The following is a 26,693-nucleotide window of genomic DNA, read 5'->3' as shown; positions in this document are numbered from 1 at the left end:
AAAAAGATATTTCCTATATATTCCTGTGTAAATATCTGACCCACTGTTGTGGTACCCCTGGGGATCATGATTTGAATAAACTTGAATATACGTGTACACGTCCTGAAGATGCCTTCATATCAATATGACTAAACATGGCTTTGCTGTTTTTGAGAAGAACATTAGTGAAGATTTTTTTCCTATATATTACTATGTAAAACTTTGATCCCCCATTGTGGCCCCAACATACTCCCAGGGGTCATGAATAAACTTGAATCTACACTACCTGAGGATGCTTCTACATGAACATTAATATGACTAATAATGGCTTTGCTATTCTTGAGAAGAAGATTTTTCAAAGATTTTTCCTATATGTTACTATGTAAAACTTTGACCCCCTCCCCTGTTGTGGCCCGCCCTACATCCGGGGTTATGATATGAACGAATTTCAATCTGCAGTGTGTAATTAAGGTCTCATATAATTTAATCTTTTCTTGCCCAGCTGTTCTTCAGTAGAAGGTTTTTCAAAAGATGCCACCAAATTTTCACGAATTCTTAATTATCTCCCCTTGCAAGAGGGAGTGGCCCTTCATTTGAACAAAGTTCAGTCCCATTTACCAAAGGATATACTGTTCCAAGTTTGGTTGAAATGGCTCAGGGGTTATGGAGAAGAAGGTGAAATTGTAAAACGTTCGCGATGACGACGCCAACAACGACAACAGACAACGGACAAATTTTGGTCAGAAAAGCTCACGTGAGCCTTCGGCTCAGGTGTGCTAAAAGTGTTCTTTTTTTCAAAATCAACGAAAATCGTCTTCTAGTTTACATTCAATGTTTGTTCAAAGTTCGTTAGAACAAGATCAGACAACAGCAACAAGATTATATCATTTTATGAAGAATAAATCTCATATTTGACAAAATATTGATGAATTTCAAAATAATGAATCATCAAATACGACACTGTTCAATGTCGTTACCCTAGATCTTTAACTTACAGAAGAAGAAGAAACTGTTCCTTTGATTGGGAGTGATGACGAAAGTAACATAAACTGGGTAACTCCCTTGACAGGTAAGCATAAAAACAATATTGCCACATATTTTTTTTCATTTATTAAAATTGAGAGGGTAAATTTGATATATTCACTTTAACAACTAACAATTAAGCAACTATGATGTAACTTTGTTTTCCAAACGCAAATAATTTACTATAATTTCTAGGAGATCTAGAGAGCGCAACAGAAGAAATGGTTACATACTTATTCTCTATGCTGTTGAAAAATCAACCACTGAAACAAATCGATTTAGCGTCGGAGGAATGGAAAAAGAGTATGAACCTAATTCGAAATCACTTACAATTGGAATCTGCACCAAACACAACCACGGAGGATATTTTGAGTGAATTACGAAAGGACAAATTGAAAAAGTTCATTATTTTTTATAGCCCTGCAGATACGATTCAATTTGCATCTAATGATGCAGAATCTGAAGTTTTTAGAACTTTTTTCAAATTTGCCGAAAGAAAACATTTAGAAATTTACAACTCTCTGAAGTTCTGCATTCGAAACTTCTCAAACGATGTGATAAAGAAATATTGTAGATCCAACACTTACGACAGAAACGCAGATGAGAGATGTGTCTTGTTACCACGGAACCTCACAGAAGAAATGATTTGCAAGTTGATGGACGATATATTTAACAGTCCCACCATCAATGATCCCAATATACATGGTTTTGTTTCCAGGAAGTGTAAGTATTTTTTTACTCAGGAGGATCTAGAGAGGGGCTAATGTGATATGAATCCTCTTGGATTTTCTGTGTTATTAAACTGACTCATTCTAGGCTAGAAGGAATTGTTGTCCCACCCTCCTTTCTTCCAATGCATACAAATATAACAGACCAATTTGGTTTATCTCTATTTTCTTTTCTTTCAATATACTTTTAATGCATATGCTTGTTTTTTTGTTAGATTTGCATGTTAAGTTTTGTGTTGGATATTTGTCCCCTGCTTTCGCGAAAGCGAGAGATAGTAAAACTCATCTGTCTATCTGTCACAAAAACTTTTACTTTGATCATAACTTTTAAAAGAGAAAAGATAGGGCTTTTATATTTCACTTAAACATTACCTATGACAAGACCTTTCCAAATATACTTTGATTTTTGACCCCGTAACTTTGAAGGTTGACTACTTTCAAAAGTTTTAACATTGGGGGATTACTTTTGAATGAGAAAAGCCAGGGCTTTCATATTTCACTTGTATATTACTATGACAAAATCTTTCCAAGTGTACTATAGTTTTTGACCTCGTGACCTTGACCTTGAGGTTAAACCTACAGTACTTTTCAATTTTTTTTAACAATGTTTATCACGTTTGATTGAGAAAAAATAGCGCTTTTATGTTTTAAAGGTAATTTCATGTGACAAGACCTTTCCAAATGCACTATGATTTTTGACCCGATGACCTTGACCTTGAAGTTTGATCTATTTTTCAAAAATTTTAACATTAGTGATAAATTTTGAAAAGATAAGGCTTTCGTATTTTACATGTACATTACCTGTGTACCTTTCAGAAAAAACATAATTTTTGACTTTATGATCTTGACCTAGAAGTTTGACCTACTTATTTAAAGTGTTACCTTTGGTCGTAAATGCTGCTCTCGAAGATACGAGGCTTTCGAATTTTTTCACATGAGCATTACTTGTGACCTTTCGGATTGTTTTATTATATTTGACCTCATGACCTTAACCTAAAAGTTTGATGCAGTTTTTAAAAATTTCAATCTTGGTCGTAACTTTTATTAATTAAATAATTTAAATATTTTTGGTATGATGGATAGACAATACGTTACATACAGACAAGAAACAGTTACAATGTTCCCTGAATAATTGCATCACAACTACTGAAAGTGGGGGGATCACAATTCTTTAAATTTGCTTGTTATAAAAAGCTATATGAAGTCCCTCTCCTGCGAAAACCGTGGATTCTTCAAAGTATACGTGTTTTTCCTGTCATTTGTGTTTATTTGAACATATAAAAACTTTATTTTTACATTTAACGTAACAGGTTGTACTGTATTTTTTTCAGTAAATATTCCTGGAGAAATATTGGAAGGGGGAGAACAAAAAATCCGTCGCTACATTGATTATCTAAAGAAAGGAAAGGAAAGAATTTTCCATGCAAGAGGAATGATTGTTGGCTGTGCTGGTGCTGGAAAGACTACATTATTAAATCGATTGCAAAATAAGGGGCTCAAAAAGGTTAAAAAAGAAACCAAAACAACAATAGGGGTGGACGTTCACAGAGATGTATTTGTCTTAGAGGATAACGAATTGACAGGTTTCACCAGTATTTCAGTCTTGAACTATACATTAAAATGCTAAAAAAAAAATCTTTTTCTCTTGACTGCGTAGCTTAGGGATCACTTTTGTCTGAATTCTGTCGGTTTGAGAGGAGTCACACTTTCACAGAAAAAGCTTTATGAATTCAATTAGATAAGACCATCACATGGAGATCAAAATCGTCGAAATGTTTAGCTGTAGTTGAATGTGTTGGGATCCATCTATTTATCAATACCGAACAAATTATTTTTAAGCTTTTGTTAAACATTGTTTCTGATGGATTTTAGAGAGAAACTTAAGATAGTGATTTTTTTTCAAAACAAAATTTATTCCCCTTGTCCTCAATATATGTCAAGTATATTTTCGGATGATATCATGGAATACCCGTAGGTGACACATTTGTTCCTTAAAGACATTTGTAACATAACTCAATCACTATTAGTTTTAAACATCATTATTATACCTTTTCAAAATTATACACGGTCTACATGTATATGTTACCTCTAGTTAACAGGCAAAAAGTTGACACATACTTTCATTTATGCCCTGAGGACAACAAAGCATACATGCATCAGACCTCCGTTGATGAAACTCAGTCAGAGGAATCAAGTAATGATGAAAGTGAAACAAGTGATGAGAATCTAATTAAAATATCTGAAGAAACAAAAACAACTGAAAATCATCCACTATCCTCAGAAGAGAAAGGAAAGGACAATAACTCTTCCCCAGACTTAACAAGAATTAGTCTTGTAAATAATCAATCACCCACTGCAGCAACCCGAACAATATCCTTTACAGAAAATATGGAAACTGTCCTTAGTGAATCAAAGAACTCGAAGGAGATGGATGCAAACGAAAGCACTTTCATTGCAAAAATGCTGCATTCTGCTTCCTTTCATTCCAAAAAGCTTGTTACTTTCCTAGATTTTGCGGGACAGTGTGTTTATTATGCCTGTCATCAGATTTACCTTAGTCCAAGGGCATTCTATCTTCTTGTCGTAGATATGTCCAAAGATCTTCAAGAGCCTGTAGATGAAAGTGTGAATGATCAAGAGGGTACAATGTTTGAAAATTGGACTTATGAAGGTACTTTCATGAGGAAATTCACATTATTTTTTCATTCATTCATTTGTAGTTAACAATTTCTGAGGTTAAATTCTTGAAATGTTTAAAGGATGGTACAAAATGAAGACGTGTTCTTCATAAAATATGAGCATTTATGAAATTTCGGTTCCAGATTATTTTGTGTTTTGGATGAAGTCTTTGCATACATACAGCAACCCCAAACAACCAGTTCCAGTAATTCTTGTTGCCACACACGCGGAGAATAAAAGTCAACAGGTACATGTGTGCATTAATACTCAAATCTGCTGTACAGGTTGGTTGCCTGTGTATAGAGATAGATCCCTTTGTCTTAACGCATAATTAGAAAAAGACATACTTGGACAATAATCTTTATGATTTTCCGGCTCTTCTAGGATGTTTAAAGTAATTTGTTTACTAGATGGCCGTATACCAGTATAATAAATATGTTCTGCACTCCCTTACCACCAATCTCAATCCCAGTCCTCCACCATTTAGAAATAAAACGCTTAATTACATTTTCAAAAGTAAAATACTGTGATTTATTTATTGAATAAAAATGATATTCTCTCACAGTGTGAAAGGATACCAAAATGATACGCTGTATTTTCTCCGTGTGAAAGGATATCAAAGTAAGTAAAAAATAAATTCCTGGCCTATAATAAGATGAGATAGTAACTAAACCATCTTGATAGAGACTAAAACTGCCAATTTCTTCGCAAATATCTTGCTAAAATCCATGTCACAATCTTTTCAATCACACAAAATTGCTACGCTATGACGTCTCAACCGCTCAACTATGAATGACGTCACAGCCTACGACAAAGAGAGGCAAAGGGAAAATCAAAAATAAATGTAATAAACAGAAAATTCAATGTTTTGTAGTTGGATATGGAATTTATTTTACTCGTGAAACAAGATATTTTTAAAAATATTTACTCTCGTGCTTCGTACTCGTGAAGATATAAAAAAAAAAAACCCTGCCCCATGAAATAAATTCCATATCCAACTACAAAACATTGAATATCTTCTTTCATTATAAATAAAGAGATAAAAAGATTACGTGCATATATTACACATTTTATGCAGAATAACATTTGGTAGCATTATTTGTCGAAATATATCAAACATAATTAATTCTCAATTCTCAGTAGGCGTGATGCCTATCTCAGGAACTATGGAAAATCCTGTGTAATACTTTTCTACAACATGTAGGATTAGGAACTACGTGTACATCCTCATTCCAAGATAGAATGTAAAGCATCTTGCTTTATTTTGTTAATGGGATTTACATTTTGTTTAAATTGAGTTTCATGAATAAACATATTTATTGAGGACAACAACAAAAATACTTGTTAAGTTTTGAAACAAAAATTGGGCAAAAATAGCACACACAAAAAATTGCTTTCCAGCTAAGATGCCTAACTACAAAAAATTAGGAGGTATAATTATATTTTTAGGAAAGAGAAGACTTCTTTAAAAGTGTTTGGAAACTCGATGAGAAAGGAATAAAGATGAAAGAGCATTTGGATCCAAATAGACAATTTACAGTAGGGTTTCCAACCAGATTTTCCACTGATTATAGAGCAGAAACAGATGAAATAAAACAATGTATCAGCCAGCTTGTTCAAAAGCAAAATCATTGGGGTGAATTAGTGCCATCATCTTGGGTTCTGTTTGAATATGAGTTGAAAAACAAATTCTCGAAGTCTAAGATAATAGAAACAAAATTATTGAAACAGATCAACGACGGATTGCCTGAAGAAATGAAAATGTGTGAACAAGAATTTCAAGATATGCTAAGATTTTTCCATGAAATCGGAATCATTTTATATTTCAATGCTGCGGGCCTTCGTGACTATGTAATACTTGATACTCAATGGTTCGTGAACGCATTCAAACACATCATAATGGATAAAAAGCAAACAGGAACAGAGTATACATATGTTAGAGAATGGGAAATCTTCTACGAAACTGGTGAAATGGGTGATGATCTGTTAGAGGAAATTTGGAGGCATAAAGCCGAGGACTGTTTAGAATACAAAAACACAATACTTTTATATATGGAGAGGCTCGGGTTGATAGCTAAAATATCATCAGGAGATTGCAAATCAAAGTTTTGGTACTTTATTCCATGTGCAAACAGAAAGGTCTTCAATCCGGAAGTTATAAAGGATTATAGGTGTACTCCAACACTTTGTTTCAAATTTGACTTTCTATCTAACTTTTACTTTCATCGCTTAATTGCTGCTTGCCTTGGATCAAAAGGATGGAAAATATTATGCGACGAAGAAGGAAAACAAGGAAAATGCATTTACAGAAACGTTTGTCTTTTTGCATACGAAAATCAAAGAGTCCTAATAGGAGTACACAACAACATAATACAAGTTCAAATTCTTTTCAAGGAAGGTGATCATAACAATTTGGATTTTGATATTACAACATACATCAGGCACCATATAGAACAAAATCTGCAGAGGCTTGCCACAACATTTACGTACAGTGCATCCTATACGGTTGGATACAAATGTAAAACAGACTCATTTGGAAGTGTAGACACTTCGTTTATAGAAGAAACAGACATTCTCGGAGCAGAGGATATGTCCTGCTATCTTTGTCCAGTGCAAAGATCTCACCAAATCCCAGTCACTGATATTTTCAAAATTTGGAAGAACAGATTAAAAGGTAAACTGTTTTCATATACAGTGTATTATAGCCCAACAAAGTTACAATACAATGCAATGCTTATCATTTAAATCATGAAAAAAATCTTTGTTTTGCAGTTTATGGATCTAAAGTATTGCGGAAAAACTTCAGCCAAATATCCAGTCATGTATCTGCTTTAAGTAAAGAAGAATTCCAGCAACTTGTAAAGGAAGTCTTTCAAGAAAATGAATACAAAACTGACAAAAAAGCCAGACTTATATTTCTTTCAGACGTTCTTATCAGTGGAAATGAAAGCTGTTCAAAATTAGTTATGTCCATGAAACCATATGTTGGTATCACGGTCATAAGGAAAATGTGCGATAGGTGTCTTTCTCAAGAAGGTATATACGTAAGATTTGTGACCATTCTGCTCGAGAATCCCATTAGAAGTTTTTAAATAATATTGAATTTTCTCACGTTATTTGTCAATAATGCTAAGAAGAAAAGAGAAAATCGTTGCTTTTTTAGAAAATAATTTGTAGTAGCTATATAACACACACGTATTTATTATCCTATACATGTATTATATTGGTTGTAGGACACCCAAAAACAAAACACAAGCTGGATCTATCTGCATTTCATGAAAATCGCAATTTGTTGATATCTGAACTTGAACCAATGGAATTGACAGATATTTTGTTAGAAGAAGGAGCTATTTCTGAAGAGGAGTATAAAAATATTATGCTTTTAGACAAGAGGGGAGAGCAAGCGACACGACTTTTAACCTTGCTTGAGAGAAAGGATGAGAGTTCGCTAGATTCTTTTATTTATGCTTTGGAGTCACTTGGTTTTTCTGTAATACTGAGGAAGGTTTGTGTCATGCTTTATTTAAACTTCCTTTTTTGTTATAATTCTAATAACAATCAAGTTATCTATATTTTCATTTTCAATTTCAGATTGGAACGAAAACGCTAAAAATAGTGCACAATGAACAATAATGAGAATTCTTGTGGGCATTGCTCTGAAGTACAATATGAAAAGACAAAGGCAGAATTTTTTTATAGCAGATTTCACATGATTCTGTCTTGTTGATTAGTTAACAGGGCATTAATTAAGCTAAGTCGTTTACATTTACTAATGTTAAAATAGTCATTTATATAAATATTTACATTTCATATGTGTTTTTTTTCCTTATAAAGTGTGCTGAAAGCTTCGGCATTCATAACACAATATCACGGACGGAGAGGTCAAAAAGCTTAATGTAATGGTTTTTTTATTTAACTGTATATAATGTATATATAAGCATTGAATTGTAACATTTTAGACATTCAACGTGTCAAAACACGGACGGCTGTGCAGAGGCTCCGTATTATGACACGTTGGTTAAGTCCAAAATTTTACAATTCAATGCCTAAACTTTTTCGTTAAATGGTTTTTACCAAACCAGTTACAATGGGGTCTTAAGATTTTTAAAATATCATTGAGTTTACCATTTTGCTTCGATAAACGACTGATCCCTAAAGTAAATACAAGTAAACTATGGTTAATTAAATAATATCATCCTTTAAGTGGGGAAACGCATAATACAAGAAATAATACCCAAAGCGAGCGTCGCCGTAATTCGAAGGTTTTTATGCTTTGATCTGTAGCTCTCTGGTTTGTCAGTCCGAATTTTCTCAACCAGGGAGCTACAGTTATGCAGCTAATGTTTTTTTCACATTTATAAAACATGTTTTGAATAAAAATATATCAAATAGTAGTTAGATTTATTGTTAATCAGGTTAAAGAGTGAAATGATTTGCATAATTTAAATATTTAATTTACAACCTTAAAATATAATTCATTTTGAACATCTGACATGGCATAGTTTTATGTTTTATTATCTTAGCATATTTAACATATGTAGAATTGTGGTGTTTGCGAATTTTTATACCCAACCTTTCATACCCATTGAAACAAAATTGATTATATCTTACTGTTTTTCTGATTTTGCAACATGTTTATTTTCATGATATTTGTTTTTGTTTTTCTGTTCTTTATGTCGTCATTTATAATGTAAATAAATGACAGTTTTTCTTTTTCAAACAATCTTATTTTGTTTCTTCGTACTTAACAGAGTTAAACTATTGTCAGTGAATTTACATATAATAAATATTATAAATAATATTATAAATAAATAAATTGCCAGTATATAAAATGTTATATAAATACTGCATGTAGTTGAATGTAACATTGAAAATTTTCACCCCAAGAAAACAATTGTCAACCGAGGCGCAGTTTTATACAAATATTTCACACATTCTAAAACTTTAATGTAACAATTACATATTACAGAGAACCTTGCGCGCATCAATTCTGCGCAGTCAATATTTTTTGGAATATCACCCGTCGTCAAGCAATGTTGACTGTTGCTATGCTGGAGGGCGTGGCTTCATTATTCAGCGGTAATAGCGTTTTTTAACAAATGTTTCTCTGGACGAATCAGATTCAACTAATTTACATGAAAGTATAAAATATCCCTATATATTTTATATACTGGCAATTTATTAGTGAATCTGATTCGTCGAGAAACATTTGTTAAAAAACGCTATTACCCGCTGAATAATGAAGCCACGCCCTCCAGCGTAACAACAGTCAACATTGCTTGACGACGGGCGATATTCCAAAAAATAGTGACTGCGCAATATTTATGCGCGCACGGTTCACTGTTATATTTATTTGTATAAAACATTCAGTATAATATAATAAATATTGCATGTAGTTGAGTGTAACATTGAAAATTTTCACCCCTCGAAAACCATTGTCAACCTCGGCTGCTCCTCGGTTGTCAATGGTTTTCTTGGGGTGAAAATTTTCAATGTTACACTCAACTACATGCAATATTTATATAGACGTATAAAACTGCGCCTCGGTTGACAATGGTTTTCTTGGGGTGAAAATTTTCAATGTTACATTCAACTACATGCAGTATTTATATAATATTACATGTATGTGTTGTGAAATAATTAATTTTCGTGGATTGTTATATATATAACTGATTTAGGCCTATATGCCAAATTCATAAAAATATTATAGCAAGTTAAGCTATTTTACGGTGAACTTAAATAATATGGCCAATGTTTTGTTTGATGGTCAGTAATCCCCCCCCCCCCCCAAAAAAAAATCAGATTTTGATGGGAGGAATCTTGAATTATTTTCTAAGCCAGAAGGATATGCAGACTTCAAAGCATGAAACATTATTTTTCTTCTACCGTGACGTCATAAATATAATGTCAAAAATGACGGACATGTACCTGGTAAATTCATGCCAACAGTTTGATTGCTTTATATCCAGTAGTATAGGAGAATTAAGATATTTGAAGATTACCTTAATTTGTATTGTAGTAGCCCATCCTTCAGGCCCCAGGAATGTAGACATCATTAAATTCACAATTTATATTTCCCTTCTATAAATTTGTTAAAATTTGCTAACTATAATACTAATCAATAAAACCCTAACATAACACCAGGGGCCTGTTTTACAAAAGAACTTACAAAATTTAATTCTGCTTATAACTTTTTAATTTACATCATATTGAAAATGGTTTTAATCTTTTTAAAAGGAATGTAGTAAAATATTTTTACGCTAGCAATTTTAAACAGAATCATTAATTTTGCAAAATTTTACATCAACTTACGTTTTTGGTCTTAGTCGAAAGTTCTTTGACCCAGGGGCCTTGAATTTCACAATTTTGGAAGAGAGACCCTTGATCATCATAACCATGAACTAGTTTATCTGCTAAATATACCAAGCAGCGGAAGAGAAGATTTCTACAGAATGTAGACATTTTATTTATATAATAAATAGAACCCCTTAGTTTGTCTGTTAAATATACAGGCTAAATAACTAACTGCAGAGAAGAACTTTAAAAAGAATTCATGCATTTTTAATACAGTATATAGTCAATTGAGCCCCCTGATTAAATGAAACCGGAAGTTGATGTTTTGTGTAAAGTTCTGAAATGTGTTGAGGTAAGTTTCGACGAATAAATAAGTGATTTAGATAAAGAGGCTTGATGAAGTGCCTGTGATATTTTACATATGTATAATTTCCAATTTGTATGAAACGCACCAATAGGACATACTTGTTCACTCTTAACTTGAAACATTCTATATCCAATCTACTTTTATGTGAAATGTTTTATATCATATTTACTGAAATTTATGCAGCAGTTTTTACAGATCTTTTACCAGCTGTAGTCCAGTGTCACACAGCCCAACACACATATACTTGTAAATAGGTAATAACTGAGATAAATAAAAAAATGTATGTTCAATAATTGATAAAAAATTCAGATTATAAGGGGAAAGGGGGGGGGGGGTTCTGGAGAAATAGAGAAAAAAAGGTTACATGTTTTCCGGTTAGAGGTAACCAAAATATGTGATCCCTATAACCGTGTGTGTGATTATGTATTTTTTTGAATGGCTCCACAGATGTTACGTGTAAGAAAAATATATTAAGAAGAATCTTATTTTAATCAAAACGAGAGGCTCAAGGGCCTTATAACGATCATCTGAGTATAATACAAGTTATACAACCTTGTAAAGGACCTATAAAATGACAATTTGATAAGCATATAATAAAACAAAAACTGGTAGATGAGGATATGTTGTCCAAAAGCAGGAGAATAGGACAATCAGGAATCAAGAAAATACTTAGTCTGGTACTCAACAACAAAGATTTATTTACGTTGCTCATCAGAACCATTTAGGTTGTCTGCTTAATACCCACCAGGATAAGAGATTTTCAAAGAATTAATGCATACATGATTAACTGAGTCCCACCTTAACACCAGAGCCCCTGACTCAGGGTCCGTGAATTTCACAGTTTTGGAGAGGTACCTTTGCTCATCATATCAGTGCACTTAGTTTGTCTGCTTATTTCCCAAGAGCAAGGAAGAAAATTTTCTTCAATGAATCAACGTATTTTCACTATTTGATCAGTAGAGCCCTGTCCTTACACCAGAACCCCTAACCAAGGGACAGTTGTAAATTTCACAATTTTGGAAGATGCATCCTTGCTTACCATATCTATGCACTTAGATTGTCTGCTTGATCAATACCTAGGAGCAGAGAAGAGGATTTTAAAAAGAATTTATGTATTTTTTTCTACGTAATAAATAGAGCCCCACCCATACACCACAATCCCCAATCCATGCTTAATGAATTTTACAGTTACGGTAGAGGCATTCTTACTTATCATAACAATGCACTTAATTTGTCTGTTGAATAAACAGGGGAGAGAGAAGATTTTTAAAGAATTTATACATTTTTACTGTATAATCAATAGAGCCCCACCCTAACCTGAACCCCTCACCCTGGGACCACTGATTTCACAATTTTCACTTTTGGTAGAGGGCTCAATAGTCAATACGAGGGTTGTCCATGAAGTTCGTGGACAGATGCTATAATTTTCTTAATAAAGTCCGCAATGGCAATCGTGTACGATAATATTTTAATATAGACCATTATTTAGTAAATATATAAAAATCAAAACAATGCAAACGTTATGGGTGTAAATACTTTGAATTATGCAAGCCGCATGGCCTATTTGACGTAACGCTAATTTCATAATAACGTCAAAAAATATGAATTTTGAATTTTCATCACATGTTCATGGACACGTGCTACATTTTCTTTATTATGCCACACCGCCAAGTATGTGCAGATATATTTCTGTATAGACTATAATTGAGTTAATTTTTGAAATTTAAAACAATGCACGATAATTTACGAGCGTCAATATAAACATTTTGTATGCGCAGTCCAGACCGAAGTTGCGCTAGATTTTTTTCTTTCTTTTTTTACAACGTATTGAATAGAAATATTCTATTTTCACTAAAAAAAAAACAAAACAAAAAAAAAACACTGGTTTTGTACTTCTTGTAGTGTCTCCGAGATTGTACACACCTTTGAAAAATTGTATACACCAATTTCAAATCAATGAACTAAATATATTCCAATAATTTTAAGTTGTTTAAAAAAAATATTTTGTCTCTGACGTCCTTTCAGCCACGATCGAACTCTATGGACAACCCTCGTACATATTACATGTATAATCATGCCAACCAACAGTTTTACTACTTGATGTCCAGGAGCAGAGAAGATTTTTTAAGACTGCATGAATTTTGATGGTTTTGGCCCCACCCATAGGTCCCAGTTTGGCAGAGACCAATGGCATGGAATTCACATTTTTTGTTCCGCTTTGACCATAGATGCTTTTGGTCAAAGTGTTTTTTACGGTAATTGGTTCTATCATTCAAGAGAAGAAGCTGAAAATATTTAAAAGTTTAAGAACGACAGACGAAGCACACCAACGGACGAAATTAAAACAGATAGCAATAGGTCATCTGAGTGACTCAGTTCATCTAAAAAAAAAAAAAAGGGTTCAAATATTAAAATATTAGGTTAACTGTAGTACACCAAAAGTGAAACCGTAACAATAATACGTTGCATATCTTTCACGTACGAGAGCTGTACGATGTCTGATAGATTTTCGATTAGAAATACGAATATCTTAAAGATTTTTCATAAAAATATAGAAATCTGATTATGACGCTCCTGATTTCTAGAGATTACCTGAATTTTATTCCTCGTCAAGTTTTTCCATTCGTCAATCAGTGAGCTGTGATTTGAAAACCTCAGCATGTATTTCTAGGATTTGATCTCATTTGAATCCGTTTTCTTGTTTCTGTAAGAATCAATGTTAGATTTGCCAATATTTTGAGAAAATAAATTTTAGCTTAAAAATTGCATGTATAAAAAGATTTTTGAATAAGAAAGACTTTATGCGGCCCTCTGAAGTGTGTGTGTTTTTTTAACGTAGGTCGCGGGTTTGCAGGCCATTTAAAAGTGTCCGAAAACATACCATGAAAATTAGTTATATGAATCCACTACCTTCAATTTATATTCTCTGAAAATTTTATAAAATTCGTCTGCATCGTTTTTGTGTTATTAAATCCCAAACATGCCATTGTTGTCGTTACAGTTTCGACGTTATTCTATTGAATTATATAAGAAAAACGTCGTTTTTGGCTCGTTTTGGGGCAGGATTTTGTTTTAAAAAATATCAATAACTTTTAAATGGTGCAGACGAAATTGTTTTCCCTTTGGTATTTTAACAAGGAATTGATTTGAAATAAATCAATGTGAAAAAATTAATATGTCTTCGGGTTAGTTTTTGCGTAATTTAAATGTGGACAATTGCTTTTATATCGCAAAATGTTACATTTTTAAGAACGACGTCATAAAATATCGCGACGTCATGCTTGACGTCGTGAATATCTATCCGGTATTCAGTGCAGAAAAATAAGCTAGAATAATTTTTTATGAAAAAGAAATTCACGTCTATCTGCTTTCAAGTGACCCGTGAATCGTATCATAATAATTCAATAACAATGAAATGATTATTAGACATGTTTCTCTTCAGATTAGGTTTTTTGTACGTCTTATATTAGTGAAAATTCTCGCAAGGGACGTAAAACAACAACCAATCCTTTAGTTTCTCTCTTCCAATTTACTTTCTTTATGTGTTGTTTTCTTACCGTTTCTTTTCTGTTTGTTTTGTTTTGCTTTTTTCGTAGATTAGACGTATCCTTACATGCATTTGGCTGTGTATTTTTCTTTTCAAGCGTGCTGGCGGAAAACGGTATCCTTTAATTCAAGTAATTCAAGTATATAAAATGTTTTATTTAGACCATTCAGCAAGGCGCTCAAATCTACGAATTTCTGCCAAATATCGTCCCGGCTAAATACAATATATTTTCAGTATATATTTGAACAAAATATTTATTTTTACATACCACATTTTCAGAGGGGTAAATGGGACGAGGATTTAAAAATTAATTTTGTCTGACGTAATCAAACAGCCAGTTTTTTAGAACATTAATTCTACTTGTTGGACATGGAAAGCAAAGTAGCGAATAAAATCCGTAGGTAACAGAATTGCAACTTGTTGCCTAGGGGACGATCATTTCATGGGGGGGGGGGGCTTACAGATTTTGGAAATAAATAATCTGTCCTCGAAAATGTTGAAAATAAATAATCTGTCCAAGACTGGGCAAGAAAATAAATAATCTGTCCAAGACTAGTTCTAGCACCCTCACCCCCATGGGAGTTTTCAACTTTGATGTTTTTCTTTCTTTCTTTTTTTTTCTTTTCTTTTATTTCCTTGTCAGACTTTTTTCAGCGAGGAAGAAATAAATAATCTGTCCTTGTTTTTTTTTTTTGGAAATAAATAATCTATCCTTCGCCGACATGAAAATATAAACAATCTGACTCCGTAAAATTTGCCACACACACCCCCTCCCTCAGAATCAAATAGTTGTCCCCTAACAGGAGGTCAGTGTCGCTAAAAAATTGCCTTAATGTTTCATCGTACCTTAGCAGTATTTAATTTCTGATAAACTTGTACATCTATATATTTTAAAAAATATCCTGTTTGAAAATAAAGTTTAATCTTTTAATGTAACAGGTGTATTTGCAATTTTTTTTTTAAAATAATGGCTTCTTTCTTAATAAAACAAACTGATAATTCAAATACCATCAAAGGAAAAAAGGTCAGTTGAACCTTGTGTCCATATCGTTTCGCGATACCAAGTGAAAACAAATCAATCGCAATTTCTCGGGCCTTTCAGACAAGCCGAAAAACAACCACTTGTTTTTCCAAGCTTGCAGGAAAGGCCCGAAAAGATGTGATTGATAACAAATAATTAAACTTTTTTCAATATTTCCAGTGTCGATCATTCAAATCGTAATAAGCCTTCTTCACTAAATTACCTATTACAACAAAAGTTTTATCTAAGTATTGTATCGACTATACAAATCGTAAAAAGCCTTCATTATTTGTGATAAGTTCTTGCTTAAACACTATAACACTAAACTACAAATTCCAAGAAAAGTTATAGCTAAATAATGATATACTGAAGAATATCATCGCAGATTTCTTTTTCATTGTGACGTCATAATCAAATGTGCACAAGAAAGTCACCCAAATCATATACATTGCGTACCCAGTTTTAACGACGTCAGCAAACCCGCGACCTACGTTAATATCAGGTTTGTTTGGAGTTTTTTTGATTTTTTTTTTAAATATAGTCAATTATTTTTTTTTTACGTACGTACTAGAAATACGGCTACGCTATTTTCAAAGAAAAAAAAGAAGAAGAAGAAAAGAAAGAAAAAAAAATGCTATGCACTATCAGCAATTTTCGATCATTATTACTTAAGACATTCACCCCTTCAACAAGTGTCCCGCCATTTGTCACTCGCAATCGAAAGTGGAGAATACGCATGCACAGAATATGTGCATTGTTTCTGGACTTTCCGGAGTTTTTCGAAAGTACAACCAAGTCCAAAACCCTGGTCAGATGAACAATGCTGTTTCTATTGTGTGACACTAAAGAAAAAAGTTTTCCTATTTCTCTCTTATGAGAGGTCGTTGCTTTTATTTAGTCAGCTGTAAATAAAGACAGCATTGAAACTGTGCGTGGTGGTGGGGAAAAGTGTGAAAAAAAGGTATTGTGAAAAACAAAATAAACATTCGTAAATAGAAAAATTTTATTATATATTCTATTATTTGAATGTGTTATGACCAACTGATGATAATGGGAGGATAAATTTTGGACGATTAGGTAGATATTGTCAGCAAAATATTTCTACTTTCGTTTTGGTTTCGCGGAAAAGGTAGCTTTAATTATGGGTATGGAAGTAAAATGATCAGCTGACATGCCCTGATAACCAGAAAAAAGAAAGCTACTCTGCGTATCTCATTTCATGATAATAAGAAAGAAGTTGTTTTTCATGACATTTCAGGTACTGTAAATAGTTGATTTTGGTTAAATTCAACGTTGATTTATTCTATCAAATAGTACAAAGATGATTTTATTTATAGATGCTCTTGTGCTGATGTTGATTTAAAAGATAGTAGACTTGCACTTTTAGTATAATATATTTATATGTATATTTATACATATGTATTAAAATTTTGTTAAAATTAGATTTTCCCCTGAGACTGGTTTCATGCAGAAGTAGGGTATGTCAGATAGCGAGGAAGAAAAACAGTCAGAAAGGATGTCGGTAAGAGACAAGATTAAGGCATTTGAAAGTAAAACACCAAGCATGAACCAGGCTTCCTCAAACGTTCATGGTCCACAAAATCCACAATCCGAGTTGTCATCGGCAACAACTTGCATGCCCTCAAAATCCTCCACTGTTCAGGTATTCATTGTGAACTTTTTTTCTTTCCCATTTTTATTGTGCTTTTTTAAATCCTGATCTGTCAGCACTAATTTGAATTCTTAATCAATATAACCTCTTTAGCTTGGAATATAGATACAGTTTGTTGTACTTTCCTATTAGGCCTAGATAATAAATTGTGTGTTTCCGGTTCCCCGACCAACCCTAAAATATATGAGCGGACCCTAAAAAATTTATCCGCAGATATCTTTCCCAGGAGTAAACTATTTCAGTTTCACTAATAGAAATCCTAATCTCGATCACTTCCGTGTTTCAGAAAATGCATATCCTATTCACATTAATCAGAAATGTTTTGACAGCGATTTCCCCGGGGAGAAATGGTAGCATGCTTGCCAATAAAATATTAAAATAAAATAAAATGTTTTCCCTACCTACCTACCTTTTTTTTCTCAGGTTGGAATAGGAAACACACTATTTATTTATCTTGGCCTTAAGTTGGACAGGTTGAGGGTTTGTATATACTGGACATGTATTTTCATTGTGCACTGACTAATATTTATACCAAGATATATATAGGATCTGAACGTATTGCATCTTCATTTTTATATGCACCTACTTTCATTTTAATTCTAGTTCAATATATAGTACTCATCACTGACTATTGAATATTTCAGTATATATGTGTATATGCTAAGATATTTTTTTGCATATATGAAACAGTTACTGGCTTTTTTGTCAATAATGGATTAGTCTTTTCCAAACTTAGTATTAGACCAAAAAAAATTCTTTACTTTCATTTTAAAAATATACAAATATTTATCATATTTACTCAGTGTAAATACTTATTTAAGAACTGAACTAGTAGTGTAACAGGAAGGGAAAAACTTTCAGCTTATATAAGTTGTTCATTTATTGACATAGTTAATTTTTATTAAGTTAAAATTATAATAATGATAAAAATGAATGCAAGATCAGACAACAAAGTCATTAAGTAATAAGGTTTTGTTGGTAAACAATTCAGAAAACAGAGAGAATGATTTTTTTTAAAATCTTGTACAGGACTCGGATGAGGGGACCTCAGTGGACCATGAAAAATCAGAATCTGCGACTGGTCGATTTCTGACCGATGACACAAGCTCTACAGAAGAGGAGGGGGACATTAAGGAAACTGACCCCACAACATCGGAAAACCCCTCTGGTCGGTTTTTGATAGATGACACTAGTTCTATGGAAGATGAGGAAGAGGATAAGGAAACTGACTCCCTGAAGGATAACCAAGGAAATGTGTCCTCTGATGATAGTGAAATTTTTGAAGATGCTCGTCAACATGAGGAAGGTACACCCTATACAAAATTATGCTGGTTTTATTTCCTTTAAAATCAGAATGAAGGAGTTTCTTTATGTATTGAATACTCTTAACCAACTTTTATTCAAGAAAAATATCTGCGAGTTGCAGTTCCTTCTTTACTTCACAAATATTTCTGTTTGAGAACTATTTCTTCAGTTGTGCATTTTAATACAATGTTCCCTTAATAATCGCTGTGGATTTCAGACTGACAAATTGTGAATAAAAGTTTTATGAATAATAGTTAGTTTACAGTGTGTGTTTCTTTTACAGCTTCCACAGAACCACCAATGAAACTCACAATTACAGACCAAACCACAAGCCAAAATTCAGAGGGCAGTGGAAGCCCAAGTACCCCAGAGGCTGTATGGAGTCCCCCAACATTTTCTTCAGAACCATCCACAACTAATCAGACCCCCCACTCTGAAGTACAGGAGGTACCTGTTCAAATACCTCCAACAGTGCCACCAAAGTTAAAGGAAACTACTCCTACAGGGAAAATGATATCAGACAGAACGGTGTATCAAAACTGGGATCCTGATGACGAAGCTCAAGGAGATGGATTTAGTGAACCAAAGAAGCCAGATAAAAAAGAGGAAGCACCAATAAACAGAACTGTTTACCAGAATTGGGAACCAGAGACAGAATCTGTCCCTCCTAAAGTTCCAGAAAGGTCATACAGGAAAGATGCTCCTCCTCCCATCCCTCCTAAGAGCTTTCGAAGTATTGCCCCAACACCTGAGTCTGCTGTTTTTGGTAGTGATGAATACCAAAGTGTGCGCTCTACAGCAGGTAACATAAACCAGTCTAATGTTGCTACACATCCGACATTACCAGAGCAATCTCCTACAGTGCAACAAAGCAACACCAGCATAGAAGAACAGGCTCCAGCTCTGCCCCCTAAACCCCCCATCAGTGACTTTGAGGCTAATCCACAGTCATTGCCACCAAAGATGGAATATCCACACACCCCATACCCTTCATATCCATATACATCCATGCCAGGAGGCATGCCAAGTTATGGTAATCCATATGTACAAGGACAACAAGATTTTGACCCCAGTTTATGGGGAATTACAAAAGAAATGCTACAGAACCCAGGTTACATGCAACAATTCATGTACTGGCAACAGTATTGTTATAGTCAACAGCAGCAACAACAGTACTCCAAGGGAGCCCCACCCTCTAAGGCTCCCAGTGGTCCCACTCCAGGAGGAGATTCTGTCAAACCTGGTCAAGACAAGGAAATTCCAGTTCCCAAGGGTCATGGTCATACAACTCCAAACCTTCAGTCCAAGACTAAGCCTGCCACAGAACATAAACCCCCAAAACCTGAACCAAAGAAGAAAGGTAATGATGTTCATTATTCTCTAAAATCTGCTGTGCGAGCCATCAATAAAAGTAAGCTTCTTGGGTCAAATTTTTTGTGGTCTTTGTATGTTGAACATGTGTCTTCTTTAGCAAATGGCAATTATTTTTTTTACATTTCTAGCATTACTATAAATTGAACATAACTGTCCAATTCTACTGGACAGATTTTTTTTTTCAAAATAAGCTGCCTTTGAAAATATTACATCCCAGTTTTCAAACAGAAATGTAAAAAGAAAAAAATTGTTTAATTTTCAAGTGTTAGAAACTTTTCATTATTTAATTATATTGCATTCATCTTAAGTATAATTTTGATTTATTACAATTTATGTGAAAACAGAAAAGAAACCACCCAAGAAGTTACCTACAGGAAATGTGGAAAAAGAAACAAAACCTGTCCCAAAGCAAAATGAACAGGTAAAAAGTGGAGAAGATATTATAAATAATTTTGTAATTTTAATTTGTAAGATTTTTGATGACAGTTGCCAAGTTTGCATGTATTGAATTTTTCTATAGTTGCAGATACTGTAGTCTTCCACTTTTTTGCTATGAATATTGAATGACAGTTATAGCTTTTTTGTTGGAGGAAGTTGCAAATAGTGTACATTATGGTACATGCTTTTTTTGGTTATTTATATGGGAATTGATATTGCAGCTGCTGCAGAAAAAGACTAGTGCATAATCCATGTATGTGGGTTATGTAATTTTTTTCTGCAATAGCTGCAACATTAATTCCCATAATAACAAACATAGAAAGACATTTCATTGTTTTTACATTTTTATCTTTAAAAATAATCACCTGAAGTAGGATTTAGTAGATTAAATATTGTATTATTGATACGTACGTCATTGTACGTTTCATTGATGGAAGAGCCACTGCTTAAGAAATCTGTGCAGGTGATATGCTTAGCGGTGTTTACTGACTGATAAGCAAAAATGGTTTAATTTCTTAAGAATTCAAGTAGAAAATATTCAGTGGATGTAAATATAATCTCATAAACTGGCCCTATCATAACTTACTGTAAAAAAAAAATGCTGCATCTTAAATTAGAATCCTTTAATGGACTAATGGAAAGCATTGTATCACAGCTTCCCTTTTTTCTGAAGTTTTTTTTTTAACACTTTCTAAAGTTATTTGGCAAAAAAGTTTGAATTTGGCAGGATAATAATTAACACAAAGGTTACACCAACATGGCCATTTCAGTCTAATAATTTCTGTAAGATAATTTCTGTGATTGTCCAAATTTAACAGTTCAGGCTAAATTTACAAAATATCTCAAGCCTGCAACTTTGCTATTGTGGAGAAAATGAAATTTTATAGAAAAACTGCAAATGTAGAAATTTAATTTCTGCCTTTGAAGGATCAAGTTGCAATGAAATGCAGAAATTGATCATTATTGTGCCATATTTATATGCATCTAAACAGTGTTTGAAACTCGCTGTAAAATTAGTCAGACATGTGAAAAGATCTACTTGCCCGAGAAAAAAATTGTCTTTTATAAATTTGTTTTTTAACGATAATGTGACTGGAACACTTCAAACCAGAATCTATAGACTGATGAATTTTTCCTATTGGCTTGTTACACTTTGCTACTGATACTATTACTTGATATGAAAAAGATTTATCAAATATATGAATTTTAATTATTGAAAATTTTAACACGTTCATCCGGGCGTCAGTACGTGCAAATTTGTTCGCCCGCTGCAAAATTTTTGGTCTCGGGCGGGCGGGCGGATGCACGGTTATTTCGAACACTGATCTAAATTATAAGGTTATTGGTGTTGGTGGGAAAGTTAATGCTTTAAGATTTTTTTTTTACCAATATGAAAGTTTTGGCAAGTAAAGATATTTCAATAATCAAAATTTTTGGAAAACAACAGTTTGAACTTAAATATTGTTTGTTATAAAAATCAGTATGCCAAGTTATGTTATTTAGTTAAATGTTTTTGGAGATCTCTGATTTCAGAAAAAGACAGAAATATAAATAACTTTTAATTGTCAATCATTTGTAAATTAGTGCAATTATGTGTAGTTCTAGTACTTTCCAATATCTTACAGTTTATGAGGTGAGTGTATGAGATGCCAAATATGGAGTTTTAAATAAAATTGTGACTGTTGTTTTAGACCCCTGTAGACTTGTTTGTTTGTGTGAGTGGACTGCACCCTGGCACCAAGGAAGAGACCCTCACCAACTTTCTTGAGGCCAGAGCTTCTGGGGATGTTGAAGTAGAGAGTGTGGTCTACAACGAAGGAAATACCACTGCCATTGTGCAGTTTGATTCTCCAGTTGGTAGGTGATTTAATTTACAAATTAAATACTTTTCTTCAGTATTTCTGTGTATTAATTCCACTTTCTAAAAAAAGTAGACCTAAGTAAGCCTGTCTGTAGAAAACAAACAACCAATTTGGGCAAACAACAATGATTTATTGAATACATATATATAAGAAGCAAGTTAAAACAATAAGGTAAATCAAATGACATAATCATGGTTTTCCTCCTAATATTTACAATACAATTTGAAGAAATGAGCAGGAGAAAATAAAATGGAACATGGTTGGTCTCATCTAGATGAGGAGGTTCAAACTAAACTATTTGAATTGAACACACATATTCACGCTTGGGTGACTTATTTATTTGAGTCTCGGCTGACTATAACTGGCCCGAGTCTCTCAGATGACCTTCTGACCCATAATCGACCTGAGTCTCTTGGATGACCTATTGACTTGTGTCTCTCAGATGAACTATTGACTTGAGTCTCTTAGGAGACCTCGCGGGTATGTTAAGGCTACACCCAGAGATATCCTACTTGCCTTTACAATATGACGTCATAGTAAGCTGTATGACGTGATCTTTACAAATAATGATTTCTTAATAGCTATATTTAAAGTTTAATTTCAGGTCCAAGAAATGAATGGATTCATTCATAAACATCATATAAACTAAATCTTGTCGCTTTTGGGTGGTATAAATAGCTAAGTATTTATCACGGGGGTTAAATACCAAACCCATGACGTCATAACTATTGATCAAATATTTGCCGAGTTAAAATGAAACGTGACGAGAATTCGTGTAAACAAATAGATGAAATGGGAGTTTTAAAGCATATACCGTGGATGTTATGTGTGATTCATAAGGAATTAAAGATTATGAATCAGGTACGCTGATATATTCTTATCATGTTTTCTTGTAATGAACACAGGCAGTGCTTTGAAATCCCGATTGCCTTTCCTCTGTCGTTCTATAACTACAGAGATGCAAAAGTTCAACACTACGCTGCATACTGTGAAACATAATTTTTGTTTGTATCAAAAATTTGTATTCTATTAATAGTACTTGGAAAGTGCTGCTAGAATTGTGTGGTTAACATAAATTGATGACAATTCCTTGATTGTATGTATAAAATGTAAAAATTTTGGTAAGGTTTCATGCAAAACTTTGGAATATTTTTTTCTGTGTTTGGAGAGTAGGATTCTAGCAGCACTTTTCATGGTCCAGTGATGTTTTTACATAATTATTTTCACAAAAAGAAATGAATTATACCCGGGGTAGTGTTGAACTTTTCACTTTTTTTCACTTTTTCATTAAGGCAATTTTTCTATTTATAGACATCCTGTGATGTATCTTATTTTTGTGTAAAACAAGAGATATCTCAGGGTAGGAAATTGGTACTTTTACAATGACAGATGCTGAAAAATTGAATGATGCAAGCAAGAAGAAAAAATTAGAGGGAAAAGGTATAGAAATTAGTGCCATAGATCCAGTGAAGCTAATTGTGGTATCAGCCGAAGGGGAGGTGACTGATGCAAAACTGAAGCAATATTTCCAGAACAAAGAACGGAGTGGGGGTGGAGAGGTTCAGAGGGTAACAAGTAGAAATGATGGCTGCTTCACGGTCAAATTCAAACATGAAGAAGGTGAGTTTACGAAACCAAATTTTGTCTTCATTTCTTGCAACGTGTTTACTAAGTCCTGCAAATATATCTTGACAAAAAAATAATTTTAGGGTTTATTTAGGAACTTAGAATATTATTCTGGGTGTTCAGAATTTAAGAGTTACAGATGGATTTCAAGGCTGTGGCAAATTGCGAGTAAAAGTTGTTGCAAAAATTGATGGTTTGACAAAGCAGATAAAAGCAGTTCATATGCTCTGCACGTCTCTATTTTAATTCCCTTCCATTTAATTTTTTCATCTAAGAACAAAATTGTCATATCATGAAAGTACTTTAGATTAACTATATTCACTATATTTCTTTGGGATTCAATGTTCATTGATTTTTTTTTTTTTTTCATTTACACTCCACTTAAACTCATTTTGAAAGAAAGTCTCATGACAGTTTTCAGTGATGCTGAGAAATTTAGAGTCTGTAATTTGTCATTTGTTTGTTAGATGCCTTACAAGTTTGTAAGAAGCTGGACCATGAAGTATCAAACACACCCCTTGTGGTTACTCCCATGTTCTTCACAGATCAAGGAGAGATATACGATTCCTCAAAACACACAGTGCCAATACCTGAGGCGTTCACCATCGATGATGTTGACCTTCATGTACAAAGATATCTACAGCAATCAAACCCAGTTTTAGAACGACTCAATTCTGAGCTAGAGAAGAAACATGCCAAGGTCATTATTAAAACAGAGGAAATTCAGGTGGATTGTCTTTTGAATCAGAAAACACAAAATGTACGTCAACTCATCAAGTCGTGGAAAACAGACGTAAAGGAAATTTTTGATGATTATGTACGTGAAAGCATTCATAAGACCGAGATTGAAGTGACGGAAGATGCTTGGAATGAAGTGGAAGAGTACATGACCACCACACATACACATAGCCCTGAGAGTATTTTGACTGTCTATGAAAAAGATAGTCTCAAGATTGTTCTGGTTGGAGAGAAAATGTTGGTCCAGGAAGTTCACATTCAAACCAGTAACCAGCACAAAGCCATAGAAAGCAAGATTGAGAGGAAGAAACAGATAATATTGGAGGAGAGAGAATGCTGTGCTCCAAATATAAGACTTCTAGAAAGACTGGGAATTATCACAGAGGTGAATGGCATAAGAGAAGATTTGGATGTAGATACGGATAGTTCAAATGGTAAAATTTTGTTCAAGGGTGTGAGGGAAGACATTTTGGAAGCAAGAGTCAAAATTGAAGAAAAGCTTAGTCAGTTTGAGAGGTGGACAATTTCACAAGAGTTATCCAAATATCAAATTCTCCTGTTGGGAACAGAACCAGGGCAATTTAACTTACAGAAAGAGTTCGAGAGCAAGGGGCTTACTGTTGAGATGGAATTTCAAGATGATAGTATTAGAGTATATGCAATAGACAGTAGTCAGAAATCCATAGCAAACAAGATCATCCTGGACATGACAAAAGAATCTGTGATTGCCCTTGATGAAACTTCTTTGAATGTTCTGTCCACTGAAAAGTGGGAGTATGAAGTGATGAAAATGCAGTCAGAGTATTACGAAAAAGTGATGATTTCCCCTGCAAATGATGCCAAAATCACTGTCACGGCTTTCAGCGATCTTCATGACTATATCAAGACAAAGCTGGAAGACTTCATCAAGGAGAATTCCATCTATACAGATATAGTGGACATTGAAGATGAAGGGGTTATGAAATTTATTGGAAAGCATTGTTCAAAACAGTTAAATGACATTCAGGCGAATCTTTCACAACATTTTGTAAAGCTGGATGTTCAGAATAAACAGATAATGATTGAAGGGACCAAAGAGGGCCTGTCACAGGCCAAATCTGATGTCATGGATATGATTGGGGATATACATCATGTCATGAAAACTTACGTTCAACCCGGAATCAACAAAGTCCTTCGAACGGACCAAGAACAGTTGATAGAAATAGAGGACAGATGCCATTCAGTTATTATGTTCACTGGTCCCAAACAGCCGGATTTCACATTTAAAGCAGAACCAGTCCGAACCAAACGACGAATTATCCCTGAAATAGAGGAGTTTCATTCATTGCCAACTTTTGGACATAGGTCTTCATTTGAAGAAGGCAAGTATATTTTTCTGCCCCTGGTATTGAAGTTTTGCAATCTACCAGTATATTTTGTTTTTCGTCCTTCTTAGTTTTGAGATATCATAATTTTTTTGCTATTTTTGCCACACATTGTGAATCACAAAATATTCAAAAGCAAAAAAGAAAAGTTTAAAAAAAAATCCTGATCTAGATATTATCTTTATCAAATTAAAATTGTATTACCTCAGTTTTCAATTTTGCAAAATAAGTACCATTGCCAAAAAGAAACTATTAAAAGAGGAATTATTTTGGTCTAAATGATTTTTAAATATAGAATGTAATGATACATTTGAAATTTTAGTCTCCTTTTCTTTAAAAAAAAAAATCTCATTGTAATGAATATAACATCTCACCAGATCAATTTTTCACAGAACGCTCATTCCTTCTGAATTTTAGAGAGAATGTTACGATCCTCCATATTTTCTGAGAGACCTAGACCTGTGCCGACACCCCGGATTCAGACAGGACCATACTGCTGTGCAGAGAGCAACATCATAATTAGGCTGGTCAGAGGAGAACTGGCAAAGCAGCAGGTGAAAAAGCTCAAGATTATTGCTGTTTTTACTTAGATACCTTGATAAATCATTTTATGTATCAAATTAGTTTTGAGTTTTAAAAATTCATTTTCAAGTATATATGAAATTTCCATATGTGG

The 26,693-nt window shown here is 33.5% G+C and overlaps 3 protein-coding genes across 3 annotated transcripts in view; 2 read left to right on the top strand and 1 right to left on the bottom strand.

Annotated features, from left to right (window-relative positions):
* LOC133202716 (regulator of G-protein signaling 12-like) overlaps nucleotides 1–26,693 on the bottom strand; it is a 281,826-nt gene that overhangs the window by 187,150 nt on the left and 67,983 nt on the right. The window lies entirely within an intron of this gene.
* LOC133202504 (uncharacterized) lies at nucleotides 1,224–7,501 on the top strand. The gene is made up of 6 exons (XM_061338344.1): nucleotides 1,224–1,725; nucleotides 3,062–3,313; nucleotides 3,823–4,401; nucleotides 4,553–4,656; nucleotides 5,859–7,083; nucleotides 7,182–7,501. Exons 1-6 carry the CDS (start codon nucleotides 1,224–1,226, stop codon nucleotides 7,499–7,501), a joined length of 2,982 nt encoding a protein of 993 aa, XP_061194328.1.
* The window catches only part of LOC133202503 (protein mono-ADP-ribosyltransferase PARP14-like), a 35,413-nt gene continuing 25,838 nt past the window's right edge, over nucleotides 17,119–26,693 (top strand). The window contains exons 1-8 of the mRNA XM_061338343.1: nucleotides 17,119–17,301; nucleotides 18,340–18,616; nucleotides 18,899–19,975; nucleotides 20,334–20,410; nucleotides 22,119–22,284; nucleotides 23,679–23,909; nucleotides 24,383–25,967; nucleotides 26,439–26,571. Coding sequence (XP_061194327.1) covers nucleotides 17,119–17,301; nucleotides 18,340–18,616; nucleotides 18,899–19,975; nucleotides 20,334–20,410; nucleotides 22,119–22,284; nucleotides 23,679–23,909; nucleotides 24,383–25,967; nucleotides 26,439–26,571 — 3,729 coding nt within the window. The remainder of the gene's footprint in view (nucleotides 17,302–18,339; nucleotides 18,617–18,898; nucleotides 19,976–20,333; nucleotides 20,411–22,118; nucleotides 22,285–23,678; nucleotides 23,910–24,382; nucleotides 25,968–26,438; nucleotides 26,572–26,693) is intronic.

Source organism: Saccostrea echinata, unplaced genomic scaffold, assembly GCF_033153115.1.
Source record: "Saccostrea echinata isolate AGI-Se365-2 ecotype Australia unplaced genomic scaffold, CSIRO_AGI_Sech_v1 ptg000047l, whole genome shotgun sequence".
In the NCBI taxonomy this organism is placed as follows: Eukaryota; Metazoa; Mollusca; class Bivalvia; order Ostreida; family Ostreidae; genus Saccostrea; species Saccostrea echinata.
This window is presented reverse-complemented; position numbering and strand designations above follow the sequence as displayed.